Source organism: Salvia splendens, chromosome 14, assembly GCF_004379255.2.
Source record: "Salvia splendens isolate huo1 chromosome 14, SspV2, whole genome shotgun sequence".
NCBI classification, from domain to species: domain Eukaryota; kingdom Viridiplantae; phylum Streptophyta; class Magnoliopsida; order Lamiales; family Lamiaceae; genus Salvia; species Salvia splendens.
Genome location: NC_056045.1, coordinates 27776385 through 27800690, shown reverse-complemented (window position 1 = coordinate 27800690; position 24306 = coordinate 27776385). Strand labels below are relative to the sequence as shown.

At 33.8% G+C, this 24306-nt stretch overlaps 3 protein-coding genes and 1 pseudogene across 4 annotated transcripts; all 4 read right to left on the bottom strand.

Annotated features, from left to right (window-relative positions):
* Window positions 1–4500: 4500 nt before the first annotated feature.
* On the bottom strand, window positions 4501–7117 carry LOC121763857 (transcription factor MYB52-like). Its single transcript, XM_042159947.1, has 3 exons — window positions 6686–7117; window positions 5305–5730; window positions 4501–4950 (listed from the first exon to the last, which is right to left on the bottom strand). The coding sequence occupies exons 1-3, from the start codon at window positions 6798–6800 to the stop codon at window positions 4736–4738; spliced, it is 756 nt and encodes a 251-aa protein (XP_042015881.1). The 5' UTR covers window positions 6801–7117; the 3' UTR covers window positions 4501–4735.
* Window positions 7118–13481: 6364 nt separating this feature from the next.
* On the bottom strand, window positions 13482–15845 carry LOC121763487 (annotated as a pseudogene).
* Window positions 15846–16375: 530 nt separating this feature from the next.
* On the bottom strand, window positions 16376–20066 carry LOC121766169 (putative D-cysteine desulfhydrase 1, mitochondrial). Of its 2 annotated transcripts, none has more exons than XM_042162521.1 (10): window positions 19719–20066; window positions 19581–19646; window positions 18330–18524; window positions 18132–18242; window positions 17947–18038; window positions 17701–17793; window positions 17555–17612; window positions 17241–17354; window positions 17065–17162; window positions 16376–16750 (listed from the first exon to the last, which is right to left on the bottom strand). In XM_042162521.1, exons 1-10 carry the CDS (start codon window positions 19833–19835, stop codon window positions 16525–16527), a joined length of 1170 nt encoding a protein of 389 aa, XP_042018455.1. In that variant the 5' UTR covers window positions 19836–20066; the 3' UTR covers window positions 16376–16524. The 2 variants fall into 2 exon arrangements, with proteins under 2 accessions (XP_042018455.1, XP_042018456.1); XM_042162522.1 differs by having other exon boundaries at window positions 16622–16750; window positions 17005–17162.
* A 395-nt stretch (window positions 20067–20461) lies between these two features.
* On the bottom strand, window positions 20462–22211 carry LOC121765646 (mitochondrial import inner membrane translocase subunit TIM14-2-like). The gene is made up of 4 exons (XM_042161847.1): window positions 22069–22211; window positions 21932–21976; window positions 21011–21180; window positions 20462–20903 (listed from the first exon to the last, which is right to left on the bottom strand). Exons 2-4 carry the CDS (start codon window positions 21932–21934, stop codon window positions 20747–20749), a joined length of 330 nt encoding a protein of 109 aa, XP_042017781.1. The 5' UTR covers window positions 21935–21976; window positions 22069–22211; the 3' UTR covers window positions 20462–20746.
* Window positions 22212–24306: the final 2095 nt, after the last annotated feature.

The window sequence follows — 24306 nt, the reverse complement described above, 5'->3', positions numbered from 1 at the left end:
ATACATAATCCGAAATTCAATTTCGTTTGCGAAAATCCAGCAGTGAGACTGTGAGACTCTCGTCTATTTTTTTTTTATCAAAAGTCTATTATCCACAACGCCTCATATTCTATTATTCCATAACCCATCATCCAATATCCATAGAAGTATAGGGAGGAAAGGAATTGCGCAGAGTGAAAGACGAAAAGAAGGAAAAGACGATAACGACAACAATTGCGACCACTCGATGCAGACACAATGTTGATTGCTACGATGTTGATGCATTATTTGTTGCACTACAAATCAAAAATCTTGGATACATTATTAATAGCACCATATAATTTTAAAAAACTAGTTATTAAATTGAGAAACTTTTTTTGGTAGAAAAAATGCTATCTTTCATGGTTATAAAAGAAGTCTAATGAATATAAAGAATATCTAATCTATCATAAAACAATTAGGGATTATAAGACATGGATTCCCATTTAATATTTACAAAACTAACTTTTCCATGTACATGTTGAACCACCCCAAATCAAGATTAGCCAACAATTGAACAACTTTTTATTAATTAATCAATCAATCGAATTTAACTTTGTCAGTCAGATATTATTTTCCAATCCAGCATTATTTAACGTTTTCATAATACTTTATGTAATTACTTTTACTCACATACATATTTATTTTATCGTAATAACAAGACAAATAGTATAAGACGTGACGTTGGAGAATTATTTCTTGAAAAATTGACTAGATAGTCATTAGTCATGTCTACTTTTTCCCTTCACTATATGGGAAAAGAAAAACTGTTAAGACTCTAGAGACTTCTAAAAGCTATTCAATCAAAAATATTTATGGGGCGCAATTAAAAAAATACTATATTTTATTTATTATATAATAAAAATGTTTAAACTCTTAAGTGCAAGATACTCGTATGGATAGGCCTGCTTATTCGGCCGGTTCCGGTTCTGGTTCTAACCGGACCGATTGACCGGTTAATCGGTTTTAAATTTTCATGAATCTCAGAACTGGAACCGATCCGTTTCGGTTTGAAACCGGCCGGTTAAGAATCAGACGATTCCGGTTCTGAACCGGAACCGATTTGTAATATTTAATCTGAATTTATTTGAATAAAGATTTAAATGATTCAATATTTATCATCCAATAACTAAAATTTCAATATATTAAATACTTAAAAACTCAAAAAAACTCACAACAATACAAATCGACAAATCGACAAGACGGAAATAATATCATTCAATACCAAAAAACGACTCCTAAAACTAATATACTAAAAAACCAAACAGAAAGAATATAAAAGAAACAACTTAAATCTGCAAAATATAAAAGCAACACATCCACACACAACATTATTTAACAACACATTAACACACACACCTCAATACACACACACACACACACACACACACACACACACACACACACATTTAACAAAAAAAAGCAACATAAACATACGCACAACCATTTATAAACACACACACAACTTACACACTCACACAACACATAGCAGCATACACACACACACACCCAAAAACATATATACACACAGCCACATATATACACACAGCCACATATATACATATACACACACGGTATAAAATATTATTTTAAAATTTAAAATAAATTGAAATTAAATTGCAATCCGGTTCCCGGTTATGAACTGGTCGGTTCCGGTTATAACCGGAACCGATATTTTTCAAGAAATAGGAACCGGTAACGGAACCGGAACCGATTTTCCGATTCCCGGTTCCTCAATTAACCGACCAGTTCCGGTTAACCGAGAACCGAAGAACCGATTAAGCACCCCTACATATGGAGCATCGTTTCGTTTATCATCTAATTTGAGACTCGATTTATTCAGCAATTAAATAAAGCCTAATTTAAAATTATTTTGTTTAATCAATAGTAATTAGATTTCAAATATCGCATAATGTTAATTGATTTGATTTAAGATTCATAATGACATGACACCATTATGTTTTCTTCCGAATAGATAAATATCTTATAATATCATCATTACAATTAGGATTAGAATTAGAATTAGAATTAGTTCCATTTTCCAGATTTTATGGGGGAGTGGGATCCCCTCACAAATTTGATATTTTTAATTTAATTTTGATATTTATATGTTTTGGGGCAAGAGATATTTTAAGGTTCATCAAAACACTAATCTAATACTCTTAGTATTTATTTAACTTTACACTCGTTTTTCTTAAATACTAGTCCTAATGAAGCTATTTAATTAAAAGGTGCTGATTAAATTTATTGAATTGAATTATTTAATTACGAGATTACTCCCTCCACCAATTAGACTATTCTAAAAGGATGATTTAACTTCGTAATAAATGTTCTCATTTCAACTCAACCGACAATTTAAGTTTATTTTCCAGCTAATTGTCTTCACAATACTATGTGAATTGAACGACACATAAAAAAATGTGGTTTTCCACTACTAAAAGGCATGACAATTTTGATTTCGAGCATTAGAAGTGTCGATAATCTTTCAACTTTGGTCCCCAATTTGCAATATTTCTATTTTTAATTACTTTGAATAGAACCTTGATCACTAGAAATTGGAGGTGGATGTCACAATTCATGGTTCATTTCATTATTTGATTAATTTGGACAAGGATCGTGTTGAGATCAAGCACGTTGTTTGTCCATATAAAATGGGAGCATTTTATTTAGACTTGAGGAATCTTTCTTTCCTCTACATTGCTAGACATTACTTATTATCTTTGCCTCCTCTAAATTTTCAACTTTGTCACGTTTTTTTAATTTAGGGTACAAAAAGTGCATATAGTGGCATGCCAAGAGGGACATACCAACATGAGCATGGGGTTAATAATTATGGACTCTGTGTGTGTGTGGGGGTGGGGGGTACTATTGTTTTGTATTTATTTATTTATTTATTTATTGTGAGTGTGAATGACAAATATGACATATTGAACATGAAATCATTATTATGGTCAAGCATATCTAAGCTTCAAATAAGAAATGGCACACTTTGCCCGCAGGGGCGTAGCGCAGTTGGCAACGGAGGGGCAGATCTTGCCGCAAAGAAATGGCACACTTTATGGGTACAATATAACCCACTTTTTGCTTTACTTACCTAAGATTTTGATCCATTTAATAATCAGTAAATTTCGTTAGTGCAGTTGCTATTGAAGTGGGTGGGATCGCTGTCTCTCAATTATAGGCTACAATTTTTTACTTTTTCTATTTTCTAATTTTATAATAGTATATTTTGGGATAAAGCACTATAAAAAAAATATAATATGTAGGTAAAATCAATTTATCCATTGGAGCACGGTATTACCATGGATAACCTAGAAATACTAGTCAACGGGCATTGTATTTTATTTTCAGTAAATCCCTTTGTAATTGGTGTGTTATTCATAGTGAAGATTTTGTTGAAAAAAAATCAAGAAATAAATAATGATCAATCATAGTTTTAAGTCAAAATCGTCATAGTTATTAATTTATTACACTTCTAAATCGAAAATCCTATATATGCTAGATGGAGGTAGTATCCGATATCATATTATACTCCTAACTTATTTGGCAATTTTTGTTGTTTGCTAAGGTATTTAAAACAGATGTTGTGCTAATTCACATTGTGCGATTTTATTTTGTTTAACTTTCAACAAAACCTTACTTTAATATAAAATAGGAATATATAATTATAAAAGAAACATTATTATAAATTATGAAAAAGATAATCATATGCTTAAAAATATTTTTATCGAGTAGTATCATTTGTGTATGTCTTCACTCGAATTAAATTGTATATTCTCTTCCCTACCACGGTATACACTTTCGGCGTTCGTGCACAATATTTGTTGTATGTGTGGTAAGGGAATTTAATGTAGACTTTATTTTCACTTTAGATTTGCTCTTTTCATCATCATCAATCTTCCTTTTCCTATGCATATAATGATGGTTGGAATATACAATAAAATATTGGTAGTTACATCAAATACTTTTAGGAGATGCAATTTTTTCAATTTTATTTATTATAATATCTCAATATTTATATCTCTCTTAATAAAGATGTGAATAATACAAGCCTATTGTACTAAAACTATCAATTACTCCATAAACTAAAAGAAAACTTAATCAACCAATTTCCTCAACACGGGCCGGGCCCAAGAATTGTTCCTCTAGAAAATTATATATGGGCCTGCATAAATGTGGATTTTAAGGCCCATAAACCCAATTAAGAAAATAATAAAATGAAAAGGAATCTGTTTATCTCAATACTATTTGTTATATTGGATACTCCAAAATCTTATTTGCATATTTAACGTGGATTATATAAATAAGTAAATACCACAATTGGATCAAGTTTAGAGGCCATTTCAAACAAAATATATACTTAGTAAAATTTTCCCTCTATATGCATTAAAAAGATGGAGTTTGCTCGAAAATAATACTAACAATTATGTAAACGACATTATTAAGTCATTACAATATTAAGTTTTAGCTTGAGAAATTAATACTACGTGTATACGTTGCTTTTCTCATTGACATAATAAATCATGCAAATTACATACTGGATTTTTCATTCACATGCATAAAAAACACTTCAATTTGTTAATGCACACATACATTCAAAGACTCTATTTTGATATATGGATCATTGAAATTAAGCTACTTTTGCAAAGTATGATCCACTTAATTAAAACCCTTATATAGAAAGATTCATGTTTCTTAAGCTGCTTCTCTCTACGAATCAAGAAGAGTTTCCCACCGATAAGAAATCAATAAATGGTGGAGAAGAAGAGGCTTCGTTTCGTTGGAATGAAGCCTCTTTCTGATCAACTTCTTCTTCTTCTTTGTCGCCGTCGTCGCCTTGCTTCTCTTTCCTTGCGTTGTCTATAACCTCACTTCTATTTGAGTCAGTATTGATTTGGAGAAAGTTGTAGAACTCCACTCCTTTGCTCCTTTCTGCATTGATCAAGAACTTGATGAATTAGTGACTATGATATTTAAAGGATACCATTTAATGAAGTTAGAAAATAAATGGATTATTCATATTCAATTTCATGCTTCTGCAAATGTAAATAGAAAAAATTGTTCAAAAAATTTATTAATTATTGTATATATCTTACACAGATTTCAATATACCTACAACAAATATTAGAATAAATTTTATAAATGGGTATATAATTTCTTAATTTTGGGACGAATTGAACAAGAATAAACTATTTTGCATGAGTATGAGGGAGTATTTAAAAATGGTCAACTTATATTTCTTTTAAAAAAGTCTAAGAATATGTAGTAATTGAGTAAATAAATTACCTTCATCACTCTTCATTCTAGTAATTGGTGTGTCACAAAATTGAGGCTGATTCCACCCTACAACCTGCAAATTATATCTCTCTTGGAAATTCTCCATTAGAGGGCTAAAGCTCATATTTTTGCCTCTGCAAATTGATAAAATGTTGCCATTATCAATCTTCGCTGAAGACAACGACTCTCGGTCGTTTCTCAAAGCTCGTTTCTCGTATATTTTCGATCTCTCCCTGCACTTTCTAGCCATGATTACATGCCAGTGATTTTTCACGGCGTTATCAGTGCGCCCTGGGAAAACCCGGGCTATTATGGCCCACCGGTTTCCGTGAATCCGGTGGCAGGCGAGGAGGCGCTCCTCCTCCTCCTCCGTGAAGGGGCTGCGGTTGATTCTTGGATCCAATTGATTGAACCACCTCAGCCTACAACTCTTCCCTGATATAGATGTGTCAACAAGATATTTAGTGTATGTTGTGTTGGGAGTAATATTTATGAATTTAATTTGCATGCTATAATGAAGACTATATATCTAACATATCTAGACATGATAATTATGAATTTAATTTGCATGGTATATTAATGACTATGTAACATTTATGGTGTTATTTAGGATGTAATTTTTTTTAAAAAATGTTCAATAAAAACCTTATGAAATGAGCAGGTGAGAATAGTTTGTGCTAAATGTGTAAAGTATAAGCTAAATGCAATATTTTTTTTACACTCTCATGATCATAATCCATGTGATTATACGTGTAGAAATATAAATGTGGGTGAGTTTGAATTTTTAATTGATCCATAATATAGTTAGAAGTTTGGAGATCCATATACGGGTTAATCATCGAAATCTATCTGGACTTGTATTTGTTTTATCAATTTTTTCACAATCTTTTAATTTTATAAAAAATTATCTATAAAATTTTAATAATTACTATCAAATACATATTCGTTTTTCAACTTAACAATAGCATATCTCATTTTTATACACCTGTATATCAATTTCCATTAACTGAAATTTGATCCAATGGTGGAATAAGTTGTAAACAGAAGTACTATTTTATTTTATTATTTTTTAGATTTTTTTTAAATACTTGAAAACTAATTGGTATATTGAAAAATATAGGATAAAATCAATACAATCACTAAAATTGGTGGGATAAAATTGATAAAATCTTTATAGAACGGTATGGATTAGATTAATAACCCTCCAATGTATTGATTTGTATTTACGTTTATAATTAATGGATTTACATACTAAGAGTAATCTTGTTATTAATTTTTTGTATGAAAGCTCAACTCGGGAGAATATCATAACAAAACAAATTTTTTTTGCTATCATCAATTTTATCAAACCCTAGCTAGAACTGTGCATGAGAGAGAGAGAGAGAGGTACCTGATCTACCATGGAGCTTCTCAGCTATGGCGTTCCAATTATGAGGTCCATATCTTTCAACTAATTCCCGCAGCTTCTCATCCTCTGCCGGCCTCCAATGGCCTCTACTACACATCTTCTTCGGTGACGAATATATACACACACGCACGAGGAAGAAAACTTTTTTTTCAAGCCCTAATTGAATATTCTTCTCCCTTTTGCAAACTCAACAATCAAAACTCAAAAGGGGAATTTTTTTTACAAGGAAATGAAGAGCATATATATGTAGGGTTTGTGTGGAGAGAAAAGATGATGGTGATGATTGATGAACAGGAAAGATGATAAATGGGAATAAAAAGAGAATATATAGATAGAGAAGTAATGGAAACGGGATTAGATAAACAAGTGTTTTCCGTTAGAGAGTGGGAGGGATTTGGACAGACCAGCACCACCAGTTGATGCAACATCTAGGCTAACAAACCCACTTAATTACACAAATAATATTCTTGCTCTAGAGAGAGAATCATGATTTGCTATAGGATATTTATTAACTTCGGACAGATTTTAGTTTGTCTCGCAACTTTCAAAATCGGTGGAAAAATCACAAAGTTTGGACTTGTTTGGATTTATCACGCGATGGATTTTTTTCCCGTGAAATTGTATCTGATATGACAACCGAAAAATCCTATATATGTGGACGTCTCTACTGATGAGTTAAATGATGTGGTTTATTTTTAAAGAAAATAATATCGTTATGTTGAAAACCACTAAAAATACATTACACGTAGTTTGGATTTGTTCGCATTTATCCCATGATGTTTTTTTGTGAAATTGCATTTTATATGGACGTCTGTCGGTCTATGTCGCTGAGTTAAACGATGCAGTGTAATTCTAAAGAATACAATGTCGTTAGACTGAAAACCACTAGCAATATATTACACGTAGGTGATAACTGGTTCTTTTGCGATTGATGATTGCAAATAAATCCAAACTTCATGGTTTTACGGCTTATTTTGAAAGTTACGAAACAAACCGGAATTTTACCAAATTTTGTGATTTTTCAATCCATTTGTACAATAAATAAATACATGCATATATGGGTGTATTCTCTCTCTAAAAATATATCTGATGAGAGAGAAAGGAAGGAAATGGGGTTGCTTGGTGGGGTAAATGTCGTTCTCCTTTCAACATCCATCTTTTCTAAAAATTCTAACCTACATGTACCCACCAAAGCAGTTTGTCTTTCCCTTCTAACTGTGCATGCAACACTATTTAATTATAATATGATATGCAAATTAATTAACAAATAAACACTATAAGATGTTACACACTTGTCAAATTTTATTTGATCTTAGATTTCAAACCTATACGAAAAAATGCACGCTTGTACCTAAATAAGGGAGTGGAAGTTTGTGTTCATGAATTTAATTTGATAATATCAATATTGACTAGCAATGAAATGTTTGGTATTGTTGTTAGAGCTTAATTAGTGAAGACGTATGTATAAGGTTTTAGGTCTTGACCAGCTTTCCTAAACCTAACTAAAAGTTTACCCGAATTAATTGGTTCTGATCAAATTGTAATCTCGTGATGAATTTGTTTGTAACTTCTAATGTATAACATGTATTTAATTAAATGAAATAAAATTAGTTAAATTAATTATGTAACAGAACTGCTAGTGTATAACATGCATTTCATTAAACACTCTTCTTATTGCGTTCATGCATCGTAATATTTCCAATTCATTTAATCTGTTTATTGGTAATTTGAAATTTCTATTATGCATTTTTGTATTATAATTGCTTCAATGATAGATAAACTTCTACTATTAAGTAATCAATATTCAGGTCACCAGTCCATTCAATTAATCTTAAGGGTAGTATGTGTTACATCCCTTGAAATATATATTGTGTATTAATTAATTTTAATTTACTATATGTTATTGGAGTATTATGTTTATATTTGTAGTCACATTTGTTATGTTTATACTGATTATTGAAATTCAAATTAATTGATGTTTGTCTGATCTTCATTTCAAAATATCCAATTACTGAATTTGCATATGCTTTCATTATTTTATATACCTAATTTATTTCAACATGAATGATTTATTCTTGATATAGCTAGTGTGTGTCGTATAGTGTTTAAAAAATATTATATATAGGGTTTGTATATATAAATAAAATATCAGATAAATATATTTTGATGAGATGAGTCCCCACATTAATTTCATACATATATATGTTCCTTTCTTATTTTAACTTTGGCCAAATTTCGTTACTACCTTTTGGATTTAATCATTGGGCATATGATATCGGTGGATAAGGAAATTGTCGCATGTTTTCTTTCATTTTACGTTTTAAATTTAACAAATTGACTAATAACTACATAATAATTTTAGAAATTAGTTATAAAGTAATGCACATATGCCAAACCAAATTCCCAACAAAATGACAATAATCAACAAGTTCGTCCAATGAAATCTCGTCCACCCTAACTGATTGAATTAGACACAATTTACAATCCTACATATAGAAAGAACATCTATACAAAATAAATAAATGTACAACATTAATTATCTAACAACCATTTTGTGTTGTATGATATTTATATATAATTGCAAAAGAACTACTTTTAATATTTGTATTTTTCAAAGCCTCCAATTAATCATACATATAGTTAACATACTATTCAGTTGATATCTCCACATCATAGATAACAATGTTAGGGCAGTAGTAGTATATTGGAATCAAACCTTTAGTTCAAATTAACTTTCAAACTAAGGTAAACTTGTTATTTATTTTCTGTATTTTCACTTAAGCTACATACACATTGCACCTATAAAAAAAACTTGCAATGCAATAAACAATTAGGGCTTGCTTTCCCTTACTACAAAAAGACTAGTTGATAATTATTTAGGGTTGATAGGTAGCATTTTATGTCCCAAACTTTTTGTCAAACTTAAGTTTTCTAATTAAACAATGTTTTTTTAAAAATTTAAATGAAGTATTTTTTTCCTTCTCTATTTTCTTAATCTATTCTAACTATATCATTTTGAGCATCACCTTTTAGGTATGAAACAAAATTATGATTTAATATTTCAAACCTTGTGAAATTTTCCTGGATTTGACTAAGTTTCATGATTTAAATGACGATTATACCTAGATGAATGTATAGCAAATGTCATTTAATTAAAAAGATTAAATTATAGATACAAAGATTATTTTTTTAATGAGAGTGTGGGTGTGTGATAACTAATTTTCCTCTGTAGTTGAATTGTCATACCAATACATAACTGTAAGGGAAACTAAACTTAGTTCTCAACATCCTAAAACTGCCGAAATAGAAACGTTTTCCTAGTGGGAAAGTAAGACTTGTTTTTGACTGTTGGCCTACCTTTCTTCTTCCCCCTTTATCATATTTTATTCTTATTTGATTTATCCTTAATTAAGAAATTAATGGATTTTCTTGTAAAAGTATTCAACTGTAAACGGATCACGAGCCCACCATTTGTACAATCAGATCCTCAGTATTTCTATTATTTATATATCATCTCTAAAATGGGCTGACTTTGAATATATATACATACATCAATCATGTGAACACAATCCATTCATGAAAACCATCCTTGTTTAATTTTTTATACTAGTACTATTTGATACGTATTATTTACTTTATTTCATATGTATAATTTATTTTAATACATTGAAAATTGTTATTAACCTTATTAATTTTACAAACTACATAAAATTAAAAGCTCTGTTGTTATTTTATATATATTTAATTGAAACTATTAAAAAAATAAAAATACGCTTTGATTTATAAATAATTTGTAAAATTAATGGCATTAAAATAAATTTATAAACTGAAGCACTAGCATAAACTAAGATACGTAACATAACATTTATATAGGTGTATATTGATCACCAATTGATGAGAAACACATTATGTCTAAGAAAATGTCTACCTATTCACAATTTTATCAAAATAAATTTATCACAAGCCTCATCATACAAATTTCAAGGAGAGTATCTTAGATCATAAATATTCACAGTATATTATGTAAATGCAATCTACATATAAATTTACACATTGATGACATCATGCAATATGGTTTAATTAGCCATGTGAAACCATGATTATCAACATATTTGGAGAAATGCCTAAAAGTCAAGCAATATAATAAAATCTTTATGAATTTATGCAAGAAATGCTACAAAATTTTCAGCAATCACTTGAATAACTAAAACATTCATTCCATACAGATTATTGGTATGACTAAATTGAAACCATTTCTTAAGTGAAAGACTCAGTATATAGTTTACCAGCTTTACCTACTACATTTCAGCACATAAGTAAATTATTATAATCCCAAGCAGTAAATAATAGTCACACAAACAATCCACCTCTCAAAAATTAACTTCCTAAATGATCCAGATTTTCAAAGTCTAGAGGTTCAGCCAAATTGACAATGAATCAAACCAAATCTCTTATCCATGTAAAACACTTCAGTTCGAATCATATAAGGTTTCGTATTAGTCTACATCCTGGATGGAATACTGTCTGCTTCTTTGCTAGACTTAACCTTTAAATCTCACCTGATTTGACTCATTAGTACCCGAAGTTGGCAATAAGTGATTCCTGAGTGAAGAAGTTATCAGAACTTCCCAACTGCAGCACCACATGAAAGCTAACATACGAACCGTTTCAACTAGGTTTTCCTAATTAACAATTGAGGAGTTCAGCTACCTGTCTAATGGCATATTACTGCAGTTAATAAAAGCAGATTATAAGTTCCCTATTTCGGTCAAGCTTGTTCTGGTAATAATATTCACACCAGCAAATAGTAGAATTGCTTGTTCAAGTTATCTCACCTTAATTATAGTCTAAACCTAAGTACATGTACCTATCTCAAAAGGATTTACGAACCAGTGAACTAATTAATTAAGAGGTCATACTGGAGGTGTCTTTTGAGTGCAACTTACTTTTTGGATCTAATTGATAGTAGGTGAAGACAAGGATGTAAGATGTCCTTGTTGACATATTGATACTTTCCATTAATAATCTAACCTTGATGGAATATAATACCTTTGCACTAGTACTCGCACACAATTCAAATGTTTCTAACTTTGGTTGAGAACATACTATTTTCTCTGAATCCCTAACTACTCTTTTTCTAGTAATTATACCAAAGAAAAACTCTAATGCATCTTAAACTGTTCTATATTGACTAGCAACTTTTAATAATAAGGGTATATGTATCACTGAGAACTGAACTGCAGGTGAGAAGTGTCAATGGAAAAGCAAGACCATGGACATAAATGATGTGTTCAGATTCGACTGCTATTCAGACAAACATTGCCGTGTGCAAAACGTCTTTGACATACTTCACATAAGACATACGACAATGAGTTGGAGGAATGCACAGAAAGCCACAACTTTCGGCTCAAGTGTTGAATATCTCTACTACCATACAACTCCATGATGATTGATACAGTTTGTCGCATATAAAATGACTTTATTATATTTATCACCACAACAACTTTAGCAGATTGGAAAAACAGGTAGAAACACATGAATCTTCAATATCACTCAAAGAAAGAAGGCCACTAACAGAAAGAAAGGTCTGTTTTCCAATCAAAAGGCTCCATACCAGGGTTTGAAGCGGCACGATTCATGACACGTAATATTCCACCAACGTACCAGAAAGTCCAGTGCTCAGCAAATCCTGATCTCAGCTTTCATCACAGTCAATAATCAAATGATGGCACAAGCAGAACATATACGAAATGATGCGACTACTCCACTTATATATACTTTTCAAGAGCACGAGGTAAATAAAAGTATTCTGTAGTACAAATAGCTTGAAAAAATGCAACTAATTAGTTGAAATATCAACATGCAGTAATCCACTTTCATATTTTCGATTTCAAGTACACACCTTATGTAACCTTCTTCATATAAGCATCAGAAAAATTCAAAATTCTCACCTTTGAACCCCTTTTGGGTCTTGGTTCTGTTTAAATCCGAAAAATTCAACTACCAACCAGACAAAATGCAGTCATACTTTATATCAATCTTTTGGATGTTCATGTTAAAAAATGTGGCAGTATTATCCTCATTGTTGATAACTTGATATTAATGACATAGAGTCACTTGTTGGTTCCTTCAAATTCAGAAAATATAGGAATAAACTTAGTCCAGTGGGGGATCTGAATCTGAAGTTCTTGTGAAAATATTACAATATTTGTAGCATAATTTATTCAGTTATATCAGCTTTAGAGTGTACACTGCACTGACTACTATGCAAGTTTTTTTTATCATATAGCACAATCATCTCTGTATGATGCCGATTCTAATCCTTTTCAGCTCTGGTACCATAAGCGAGACTCTTGTCTTATGTTAATGTAACCCACATCGGTTAATTGTACTTAAAAGTATAAGTTAGATAAGAGAGTATGAAAGTGAATTTTCAGTAGACAAACTGAGAGTCTGAGATTAAAATTTTCTTTAGTATTACTAGTAATATCTACTTCAAAAATTAGCTTAAAAGAAACAGAAGTTAAAAATTTGAACAAATTAAGAGATAAATTCAGTAATCTCATGCCATAAGCCTAAGGGCCTTTTCTAATGTACAAAAATGGTGCCAAGGTTCAGCATCATCTATCTAATATGATATAAAAAAAATTCAGTAATCTATATATTGGAAGTTATAGGAAGAAGTCCACCCCCAATATATTACCTATAAATCTGGTTTCAGAACTCTGACAATCAGATATTTGAAAATCACTAGCTAGTAGTTATGAGGTTATTCAAATTTGGGTAAATACCATTCATATTTAATCATATACTAAAAGTTACTGAAAATCATATAAATGAGGTTGCTAACTTATAAGGACAATACAATATCTGCAGCAAGTTTTCAGGAAAATAATCATTTTGTAGCTGCATATACATAGACTCAACCCTTACAAATGTGATAATTAAATTTCCAAAGAGCCATGTCCCAGTTAAATAGGAACATTAAGTTCTCAGAATCCATTTGTGCATTTGACCTCTGGAATACATACTTACACAGCTGATAGTTCAACTTCCTGAGAGCAAGGTCGATATGCCACGAAAGCGAAGTCATTTGAGAATGAACCAGGGTTAAAGCATGTAATTCCAGTGTACTTGAATGCCTTCTGCTCACTTCTGTCCCCCAAGATAATCTGCATTAATTTAAAAAATTGAAAGCTTTGTACCAATTTATACGAACTTGACCTCAGAAGTTAATAAGTAAAGAAGGAAATTACTGTTTGTGGAGTTGGATACAAATGAAGACTGTGATCAAAGTTCCAACTGATGGGCTGTATGCTCAAGGGCAGAGGGCAAAGATGGCTTTGATGCACTATGGTAGCAACAAGCTGCAGAATAGAATTGTGTCCAAGTTGCTTTAAAGGTGATTCCTATCAACAAACACAGGAAAATGTTGTGCACTTGTGTAGAATACTAGACTCATGTGCTCAAATGGTTCACTTGTTTCTTCAGTTAATGGAGGCATCAGACATGATCTGCGCATTTTGTAAAGCATATCTTCACGTAGAAATACAATTTCTTGTGTGTAAAATTTGATTCTGCTTTCAACCAAAAAGAAGAGAAATTTTTCTCAGCTCACAGCAAAATATTAACACCAGTGATCAAAAGAGATATGAAACTACAGCCATTAATAGAAGTCATAATCAAAGCAGCTCAACCTTACTAAAATGTGTAATGGGGGTGATCATAGGAAAAAACAGCTATCAGAGTTCAGATAGCATACATTCAAGCTTAGTCAAGCAGGAAACAGTTTTAGCAAGCATTAAGAAATACCTGCAAGGATTAATCATAAATGCAGCATTTGGAATGTGATTTTGAAACTCCTCGATTATGTATTTTGGCAATGAGCATCTGGGCAGAGCATTTGAAGGTCCTAAAAAACAACAGTATTTTATCATTTATGCGTGTTACATATGCATCTGGAGAATCTGAAAAGTTATATTACCTATATCATCAGGACCAGGAATGAAAAGAAATCAGCTATGTTCTTTTAAACGTTGATGGTCTGCAATCATTTTGCCTAGCCTCCCAAAGTTTGATCTGCAGGAAAATCTTGTCCGCTATCACACTGCTTCTGTTAACCATGATTGATATCGAGAATAAATAAAATACAGGTGTTCTCACCTGGTGCTAGAGTAAGAATTAAAAGACAGGTTACATGGATGAGAAGAAAAGTTTCCCATGAAAACGAAAAAGAGATGGAACCACATTCTCATTCTCATAACCACTGAGGATGATTTCAAGTTTTTCCATAGTCTTCTCTAAGTATGGAAGATGAAGCAATTAGTAAATCACATTCACAAGTTAAAACAAAATTGGATTTAACTTATCACTTAGCAAGCAAGATGAGGTTAGAAGGATGATTACCTCCTCATGGTCTACCCAAATATCAGAGAGTATCACAAACATATCATTAAATGCCCCCCTTTCAACATCGGCAAGTCTAACCTGAGGCAAATGTCAGGGAAACAGAACCAATTACTATTTTCTAAACTGGGGAAGTATCTAATTTGTCACTGTCAGCGGTGATTTTCAATACCATTTCCTCTTTTGCAAGTGATCCACCACCAAAAAAATCAATTCCTGCTAGCATTGCACGGGACTTTTCTCGGTCCTCTAATGGAGGAAATCCAAAGGTTTTCAACTGCAAGTCATTTACGCCGAACTGTTCACTTGTTCAAACTAAAAGTGATATATGAGGGTTGCTGATGCATATATTGGCAGTCGGATCAGCTAGGAAAGCACAGTTGATGCATTCCATAATAAGCATATTACTTGTTCAATCAAAGGCCTTCGCACCGTCAAATATTATGAAAACGAACCTGAAAGATGCTCGAGGTAGAAACTCGGACGGACATTACAGGTGACGTGATGCAGCTCATCTAGGAGGAGATCGAGCGCTTCGTCTTCCGTTTCAGGGAATTGACTGATGAATCCAAGGATTTCCGTTAGGGCTTCCAATTTGAGTTGTAACCCCTCATGCTGAACTTCTTCTGCACTTTATTTCTCATCTTAGAGCTCATTATTGGCTCTCCTGCGCCGCTGCTTGGGCTCTTTGTGCTGCAGATTTGAATTATGAGTGTGTGTGTGAGAGAGAGAGAGAGGGGGGGGGGGGGGTTTGGCGGCAGAGGAAAAATGAAGGAGATTGTGTTTTCCGTTTATGGCTGTAATGGCGGGAGGCGGAGTTGTGGCCCGGCCCGCTTGGTTGTTGGGCATTTGATCCGTGTTGTAAATGACTCGGCCCAAATTGAGCTATATTTACATTCAGTCAATTTTTAATGTAAAAAAGAAATCGTTAAGACTGATTCGTATTTACATTTATAAAAGTGTTTTCCTCTCCAAAAAGAAACATATACTATGAGATATTTAATTTCTTATATTTTTTCTTATCAATTAATTGTGAGGAATTCATTTTGTAAGTGAGTTATACACAAAATGGCTATAGAATTCTGACTATTCTTGTCATGGTGGATAACTTTTTCCTTATTTAATAGCAAATCAATAGTCTATAATTTCATATTCCTAATTATATTGTCTTGTACTAAATATGCTAAAAAGCGTTAATTTCTCTCAATTTGAAAAATGATGCCTTTTCAAAAAATACATTATAAATTTTTTCCATTACAATTACAATTAGGTATCACGGGATCATCAAAGTTTATTTTTTTTTAACTATGATATCATTATCATTGCAACATATACAATCAGACAAATTAGTACAGCAGAAGAGGTAAGAATTAAGAATCATGACTCCACCTATTCTTGATAGGAAGTTTACATGTTCACATAGGCCTATAGAAGTTTCTAGACACCTTTCCGGTGCCTACTTGGCGAGGGATGGACGCCTGGATGTCCATCCTACGCCAGTTTCCTACCAGTGGCACTATCTGCTCGGTCTTCTCGTATAGTCCCAAGAGACCTCCGGTGTGTACGAAGAGGACCTTTCTTCCTTCCCACTTCCTGGGATTCTCGGCCATGTCTCTCATCATCCCGTATGCAGCTTTTCCGCTGCATATATCACAAGAACAATGATGTCACCAGGGATTATTAACGGGAAGTTAACGTCTCTCGAGGAATTTAATCAAAAGGAGTGGTTCAAATAAGTCCTAAAGAATATGAACCATTGTCAACCATACGAAGATTTATCACTTTGCTGAATGAATTCTTGGTCTAGGAGTGAGTGTATTTACAGTATTTTATACAATACATCCGTTTTGTCCTATAGTCGAAAAGGAGGAGACTGGTGACAAACATGGTAATACCTGTAGACGGGGTCGTCCTATAGTCGAAAAGGAGGAGACTGGTGACAAACATGGTAATACCTGTAGACGGGGTCGAGAACAACACCGGTGGCTTTGGCAATTTCTTGCATGAAAGTTAGCTCTTCTGTAGTATTAATGGCATAGCCAAGTCCTTTAGCCTGTGTAAAGTGCAATTAAGTAGCAGAAATTAGAGTTTTGAACAAAAATGGCAATCCAAGTGTTGAGGAAGAAGTCACATTTTGTATGTTGACAATGTCGCGTGAGCTAACAACGGCTTGAAGTCCATCGGTTAGGCCTTCAACATGGTCATAGAAGTAGTTGGGATCATCGCTTACACAATAGGCATGTACCTGCATTTACGTATTCTATAAATAGATGTTCATTTTCAAAAATAAACACCAAATTTTCGGTCACAACTCCAAAGTTTTCATCAATCACGTCTGCATTTCCAATTTCAGTCAAAACTCCAAAGCTTTCATCAATCACGTCAGCATTTCAAATTTCAGTCAAAACTCCACCTTTTAAATTTAGAGTGAACAAGATTACGTACTTTAGTGGCCGAGCCACTCAGCCATGTCCCGAGTGCTAAGCCAGCAATCGTGCCTCCGCTGTAAATCAATGACACGTGTGCACGTCTCAGTAGTTACTTTCACACGATTAGAAAACAACTAGAGGTGTCATAACTCGGGTTTAGACCTTCCACATGCTGCGACTATGTCGTCAAATGTTATTCCACCGCTCCCTTTTCCAAGCTGTTCTTGGATCTCTCTAACTGCTTCGACATAGCCCCTGCAAAGAAAATACTGTTATGTTAATTGCTTGCAACATTATCACCATCACAAGTTCTCGTACGTTGCTCTAGACCAAATATAAATGAAAAGCAACAATAGGGAAATCAAGTCATGGTAAGAATAAAAGAGTTTGCTTCCTGCAATATTTTACCAAGTTCCCAAGGAATTCGAACCACCCCCGGGAATCACATAAGGCTTTCTGCCTTCGCTCAACAGCCTTTCTTTCAGTATGTTGGTGAGAGCCTGATGACAGAAACGAAAAAAAGAAACGTAAGACTTGAAGAAAATCGTCTGGTCAAGAAAGCAAACAAACAATGAAGAATGTGATAGACATACTACACCCCCAATGCTAGCATACTCTTCCTTCGAAATAAGATCTACATGTGCTCCAACCAAACGTTCGACTAAGAGATTCCCTGTCAATCCAGGATCTTTGTCTACAAGCTTCTGCACAAAAAGTAGCGGGAAGAGAATCAACGTTGAAGACACACATTGTTCTTAGTAGATGAAAAGGTGTGAACGTGTGATCAATACCTCAGAAGTGAACAGTATAAGATAACAGCCGAGATTCAAATACTTGGCAGCCACAGCAGTGGCTCGGCAGTGATTGCTCTGTATCCCTCCAATAGTAATAATGCAATCAGCACCCTGCGCCACCGCCTCAGCCAGCAAGAATTCGAGTTTCCTGACTTTGTTACCACTCAATTGCATTCCTGAAAGATCATCGCGCTAACAGCAAATTTCATAAATCAGAAAGCAGATTATTAAATAATCCCATCTGGAATGCTCGAAGTTTCAAATCAAAACAATCAACCAGGATAACAAGAATCACAAACCACCACATCAGTCACAGGGTAACATCAAGTTTGAGCAGATATCCCAACTAAAGACAGCTGAATAACAATAAATTCATTCTAATGGTTTCAGAGAGCTTGCAATTTTCATGTTAACATCATCCCTCAAGATGCTAGAGCAAAATCCAATTATCCAAAGGCATAAATGACTATCATTTCTGCCCCTTTCAAACAGGGGAGATTAAGAGCTGAAGTTGATTGGGGATTTTTTAACTAGTAGTACTATGTTTCTTTAGTGAGTATAAAAGTGTATCTTCATTTCTTCTCTCGCTCTGGTTCTCGAGAAGTGATTCAGACGGTCCACACTACTAAAATCGTTCGAGAATCACTACATCTCTCTATTCAGCCAACAAAATCTAGACTTTACAAGCCTCTATTCTTTCTCTAATGCTACCCCTTCATCTATGTGCTTCGGTTACCAGCTCGGCTACAACCGTTCCCCCACAAAGTCGCACATTCTACTTAACTAGCCACCAAAAGGAAAACAAGCATATAGCCAGGTAGAACCACACTACAAAATGATCAAATCATTTAAAACCACTACATCTATCTACTCTAGTTGTCGAGAAGTTCTTTTAGGAGGTCCAGTCTAATCAAATTGTTCGAAATTCACTGCTCTCTATTCAGCCAGCAAAATCTAGACTTCACAAGCCTCTATTCTTTCTCTAAAACCACCTACTCATCTATGTGCTTCGGTAACCAGATCGACTACAACCTTTCCTCCACAAATTCGTACATTGACTTAACCAGCCACCGTATCGAAAACAAGCATACAGGTATCCAGGTAGAACCACAATACAGAATGATCAAATCATTCAAAACCACCACATCTCTCAACTCGAATAAAATTTCCATCCCTCAAACACACAATCAAACTACAATAACACAATAATTGACTCAATTATAATCAATAATCAAGAAATACGGCTACCTTGATATAAACCTCGGTGCCCTTGGGCAAATTAGGAAGGTTCCACTTGTGAATTGGAGTCGGAAACTACGAAAACACGAAAAATGAAAATCAATTAATGCAAGGCAAGTAAAATCAAATGCAAAAAAGCGAACATACATGGCCGAGGGAGAAGATGTGGGAAGGAATTGGATTGAGGTGGGTTGCCCATAAAGGAGGCATGTAGGGCTTCCTTGAAAGAAACTCGAAAGGGGGCTCGGGCATAGAATCCTCCATTGAAACCTTAGATTTGATCGATTGAATTGTCACGGTCGGATATGGCGATTTGGTGGGGATGAGGGCTCCATTTAAACGAGCTGAATTTGGTGGTGGTGTTGACGGAGATGATAGATGATGGACCACGCGACGGCGCTGAATTGAAGAAGCGGCTGATTAGTAGCCTTGTAGCTTCCTATCATCCTATGTGTGTGTGCCGTTTTCTGTTAGTGTGTGTGAGAGAAGCTTGTCTTCTTCATTCTCCTTTTTGGACATTAAGAAATTTTAAATAGTGTTGCTTATATACTACGTAGAAAAATGGAGTAATTAATTGAGAGAAAAAATAAAGTAAAAATAGCAATGTGGAGTGTGGTGTGGAGAGTATCAAATTTTAGAAACAAATCGTTTTAGTTGGAACAAATCAAAAGAAAATTATTTAATTAATAGAGTCAGTGTTACAGGAGTAGTATTTAATTATTTATCACTTGTGCCAATAGACTGGGTGTTTTAAGTGTCAGTTAATATACAAATCATTTATTTTATAATTATAAAATAAAATTCAATGTTCATTTTACAATAAATGAAAAAAATAATGACACAATTGCCACATTTTTAAAATTCAGGTAAAAATTGCAATTAGTGAAAGATTGTACATAAATATTTTTCATTGATCACCTTGAATGAGTAATCACAGAAATATAAACCAAACAGTAAAGAGAAAATACAACGTTCTTAGCTGCATAAATAACTCCTACACATTCTATCAATACAAACCAACAAAAAATTTCCCATACATCTTCTACTCTTCAGCAACATCTCCACATCACAAACTGATAGCTGTCAAACTACCAAAACAAAATCAATTGCCAATTATCAATCAGCACAAAAAATGGCGTCACAGAGAGCATTTCTCCATGTCATGGCAGATTCCATCAGAATGCAGAATCCGACGCCTTCGATTTCTTCAACAAGATATCTTTAGCTTCATTGATCTTTGAAGCAAGGTAATGGCTGCCCCCAGCATCAGGGTGGTTTGCTACCATCACTCTTCTATGAGCCTCTTTGATCTTTTCCAAGGCGACGTGCTCCCTTAACGGATAAAGCCGGATATCAGATATAGAGATCCCATCTTTCATTAAAACAAAGAAACCTCAACATGGCTAGATCAGAAGCTAGAGAAGAAACATATTTTTTACCTCACTCCAAGAATCAATGCGGCCTCTCGCCTGTTCATGGCCTGTTGAAATCCCCCGTGGTAAAAATTACGGGCCCGTGGGTTGGATTTGAATGCTTGCCATGCCCTTAGCAAGTATCTAGCACCTAGAGCACTAGCTCCAACTGCAGCCCCTGCTACTGCTACGGATGCCTGCAAATTGGGGGTGGGAGGATGATAAAGACTTGATTTTGATGAGTGAGTGTAAAGAATTAAATGCCTTTCTAAATTACCCTACATGTTGCAATGTTGGCATCAAAAAGCAAGACCAACTTTTGGATTGATGAAGATCAAGACTTGATTTTGAAAAATGAGTGTAAAGAAGTAAGCAATATTCTAAATTAGCCAAAATGTTGCAATGTTCGCATCAAAAGAAGAGCAACTTTTGCATTGAAAAGGTGAAGAACTTTCTAAATTGGTCTAAATATTGCAATGTGCAGCAAAACAAGAGCAACTTCTGCATTAAGCAGAGCAAATTTGTTCATGGTCATTCTCTGCTTATAGAAAAGCTCAGCCATCTTATCCAAGTTGAGAAATGTAACAAAGCTAGCTCAGCAAGGTAAATTTTTAAAATTGCTTTTCAATTATACTTTGTATTAAATCGAAATGTGTCGCACAAAATGCTTCATTCTCGATGAACAAACCAGAAACTTAAAATGCAGAAATCGAGATCATAAATGGGAAAATTCAATCCAATAAGCATTTACCAATTACCACACCTTAACAAGGTGCATATAATCTCAGAGGAACGGCCCAAAATCAAGATACGATTATCGAATTAAAGAACAAAATTTAAAACCCTAACCCCAATCTCAAACATTTCCTACAACAGATTAATAACAAACGAAACAAAGCAATAAGCTCGAATTCGCGGGAAATTTGCCGAAGATGCGCATGAAATTACCATAATATAAGAAATGCAAAAATACCCGCACGAAACAATCCCGGCCTGAAAATGGAGAAATCAATGCATAAGAATCCATACAAACATTTAACCAAACACATAGGAAGAAGAAAACTTAAACACCGAAAGGGGCATACCAACTCGATCAAATATTGAGATGAATGCGAGAGAAATCAATACAAATCCTTGGTTTCTATGTTGATTATTCTCCACCTACGAATCAGGGTCTGAGTTTTATGATAGGTACTTTCTTGGTGAAGAAGATAAATTCGGACTTGGTGTCGGTTTCGTACTTTCGTCTGCCTTCTAGAACAAGTATAGGTTTATTTTTTAAAATTTATTTACAAAAATGTGCAATTTTCACTGATTTTTGTAATAGCAAATATTTTTAGCTAAATTGAAGTTTAGATTGTGCTTAGTTAGTATTGTTTAGGGCGGGTAATTCGGTCATCGGTTAGTCGGTTCGATTCGGTTCCAAAAGTAATGCGTCTATCGGTTATCGGTTCGGGTCCAATCGGTTAGAACCGATTAGAACTGAATTACGCAATGTAGCGCAAGTAGTGGCTATGGTGGTAATTTTTCGTATGCAATGTACAAGGATCGATACCTATGAACCGCATAATTTTATTTATTTTAATTCGGTTCCAGTTCGGTTAACCGGAACCTATTCGGTTAGGAACCGAACCGTGGCCAATTCGGTTTCGGTCCCGGTGCTTCTATCTCGGTTACTTTTGGTCTCGGTTAACCGTGTTGTCGGATCGGTTCTAACCGAACCGACCGACCCAGCCACAACATCGTTATTAACTTAGTTCGTTGGACATTTTATCCTTCCTATTTTACCATGATTATTTGTATTGAAAAATCATGAAAACATTTAATCTTTTTTGCACCATTATTCAAATTTTGAAAAGTAATGTTAGAAATCAGAAATGATTTTGCTTAATCTCTACTATCTTAGCCTACCCATGATAAGATTTAGTGGTAGCAAACTACTTGATGCGACATTTGAAATATTTGCAACAATACGGTTAACAGAAGATTTAGAATGTTCAAAATTTTGATGTGAAATTAATAGGAGTAATATTTTAATGAGAATAAGGAAAAGTGAAATACTTACTACTTCCTCAGTTCCACGGTAATTGAGTCGTTTCATTTTCTACACTCATTTTGAAAAAATGATAATAATAAATAATTAAAATAAAGAGAAAATAAAGTAAGTGACAAAATAAGGTAAATAAGAGTCTTATTTACATTATTATGTCTCTTACTTTATTTTTTCTCCACTTTAACTATTTATTACTATCATTTTTCTAAAACGAGTGCAAAAAATGAAAAGACTATACTATTGCGGAACTGAAGGAGTATTAATGAATAATGCAATCATGTATTACTACCTCCGCCCTATAATAAGAGTCACATTCTGTCATTTCTGTCCGTCCCACAATAAGAGTCACATTTCATTTTTACCATAAATGGTAAATAGGCCCCATATTCTACCAACTTATTTCACTCATATTTAATTCAAATAAAAATAATATATATAAGTGGGACTCATAGTTAACTAACTTATTCAACCCACTTTCTTTACATTTCTTTCTGTGCCCACACAAAATGTGACTCTTATTATGAAATGGAGGTAGTAGTTTTACCATGTATAATAAAAAAAATTCAAAAAGTAGAAATGGATTTGTTTTACTTAATAGACCAAAATAGTCTTATCTATACTAATAAAAAGGGACAGTTGGTTGAAAAGACTATAATACCCTTTTTGGAGGAAAGAGCTGAATGTGTAATTATTTTCTTTATTTCTTTTACAAATATATACTACTAATTTGAAAGGCAGAAATTATTAAAAAAAATGGTCCACTTAATTGAGTTTGGCTATCAAACCAAACCTGATGACTAATGAGAGACCACAGCGAGGCAGAGAGGCAAGCGGCGGCATTTGCAGTCGGGCAGCGAAGCAAGGCGATTGAGAGGCGATACTGTTCGACGAAGACAGAGAGATGAGAGATATGCAGAAACAGAAAAATGGGGAAGAAGAATAAGATGAAGACGACGACAGCTCATTTTTTTCATTAGGTTTTAAATGGACTTAAAAGTTGGGCTTTTGGGCTATCCAATTAAATATATTTAGTTAAATAGTATTAAAGATGAACTATTTTTAAAGTAAATCTTAGAGCATCCACAATGGCGGACGTCCGGCCGGCGTGCCGGAGTTCTGCGCGGGACGTCCGCCATTGCGCAGCGGTGACGCGGATATGGACGTCCGCTGCAGACATCGGAGTTCAGCGGCGTTCCCGGGACATCCGTTGCGACGTCCTTGCGGACGTCCGCCATTGCGTTGACCCCACGGACGTCCCGATTATTTTATA

Coding starts and splice junctions, on each gene's coding strand:
- LOC121763857 (XM_042159947.1), bottom strand. CDS start 6,800: ATGTGTAGTAGAGGCCATTGGAGGCCGGCAGAGGATGAGAAGCTGCGG. Junction 5,731..6,685: donor GAAGCTCCATGGTAGATCAG/GTACCTCTCTCT, acceptor CATCTATATCAG/GGAAGAGTTGTAGGCTGAGG. Junction 4,951..5,304: donor TAGAATGAAGAGTGATGAAG/GTAATTTATTTA, acceptor TGATCAATGCAG/AAAGGAGCAAAGGAGTGGAG.
- LOC121766169 (XM_042162521.1), bottom strand. CDS start 19,835: ATGGAGGATTCTATGCCCGAGCCCCCTTTCGAGTTTCTTTCAAGGAAG. Junction 18,525..19,580: donor GCACCGAGGTTTATATCAAG/GTAGCCGTATTT, acceptor ATTTGCTGTTAG/CGCGATGATCTTTCAGGAAT. Junction 16,751..17,064: donor GTTCTCGACCCCGTCTACAG/GTATTACCATGT, acceptor TGATATATGCAG/CGGAAAAGCTGCATACGGGA.
- LOC121765646 (XM_042161847.1), bottom strand. Junction 20,904..21,010: donor GCATTGATTCTTGGAGTGAG/GTAAAAAATATG, acceptor TTATCCGTTAAG/GGAGCACGTCGCCTTGGAAA.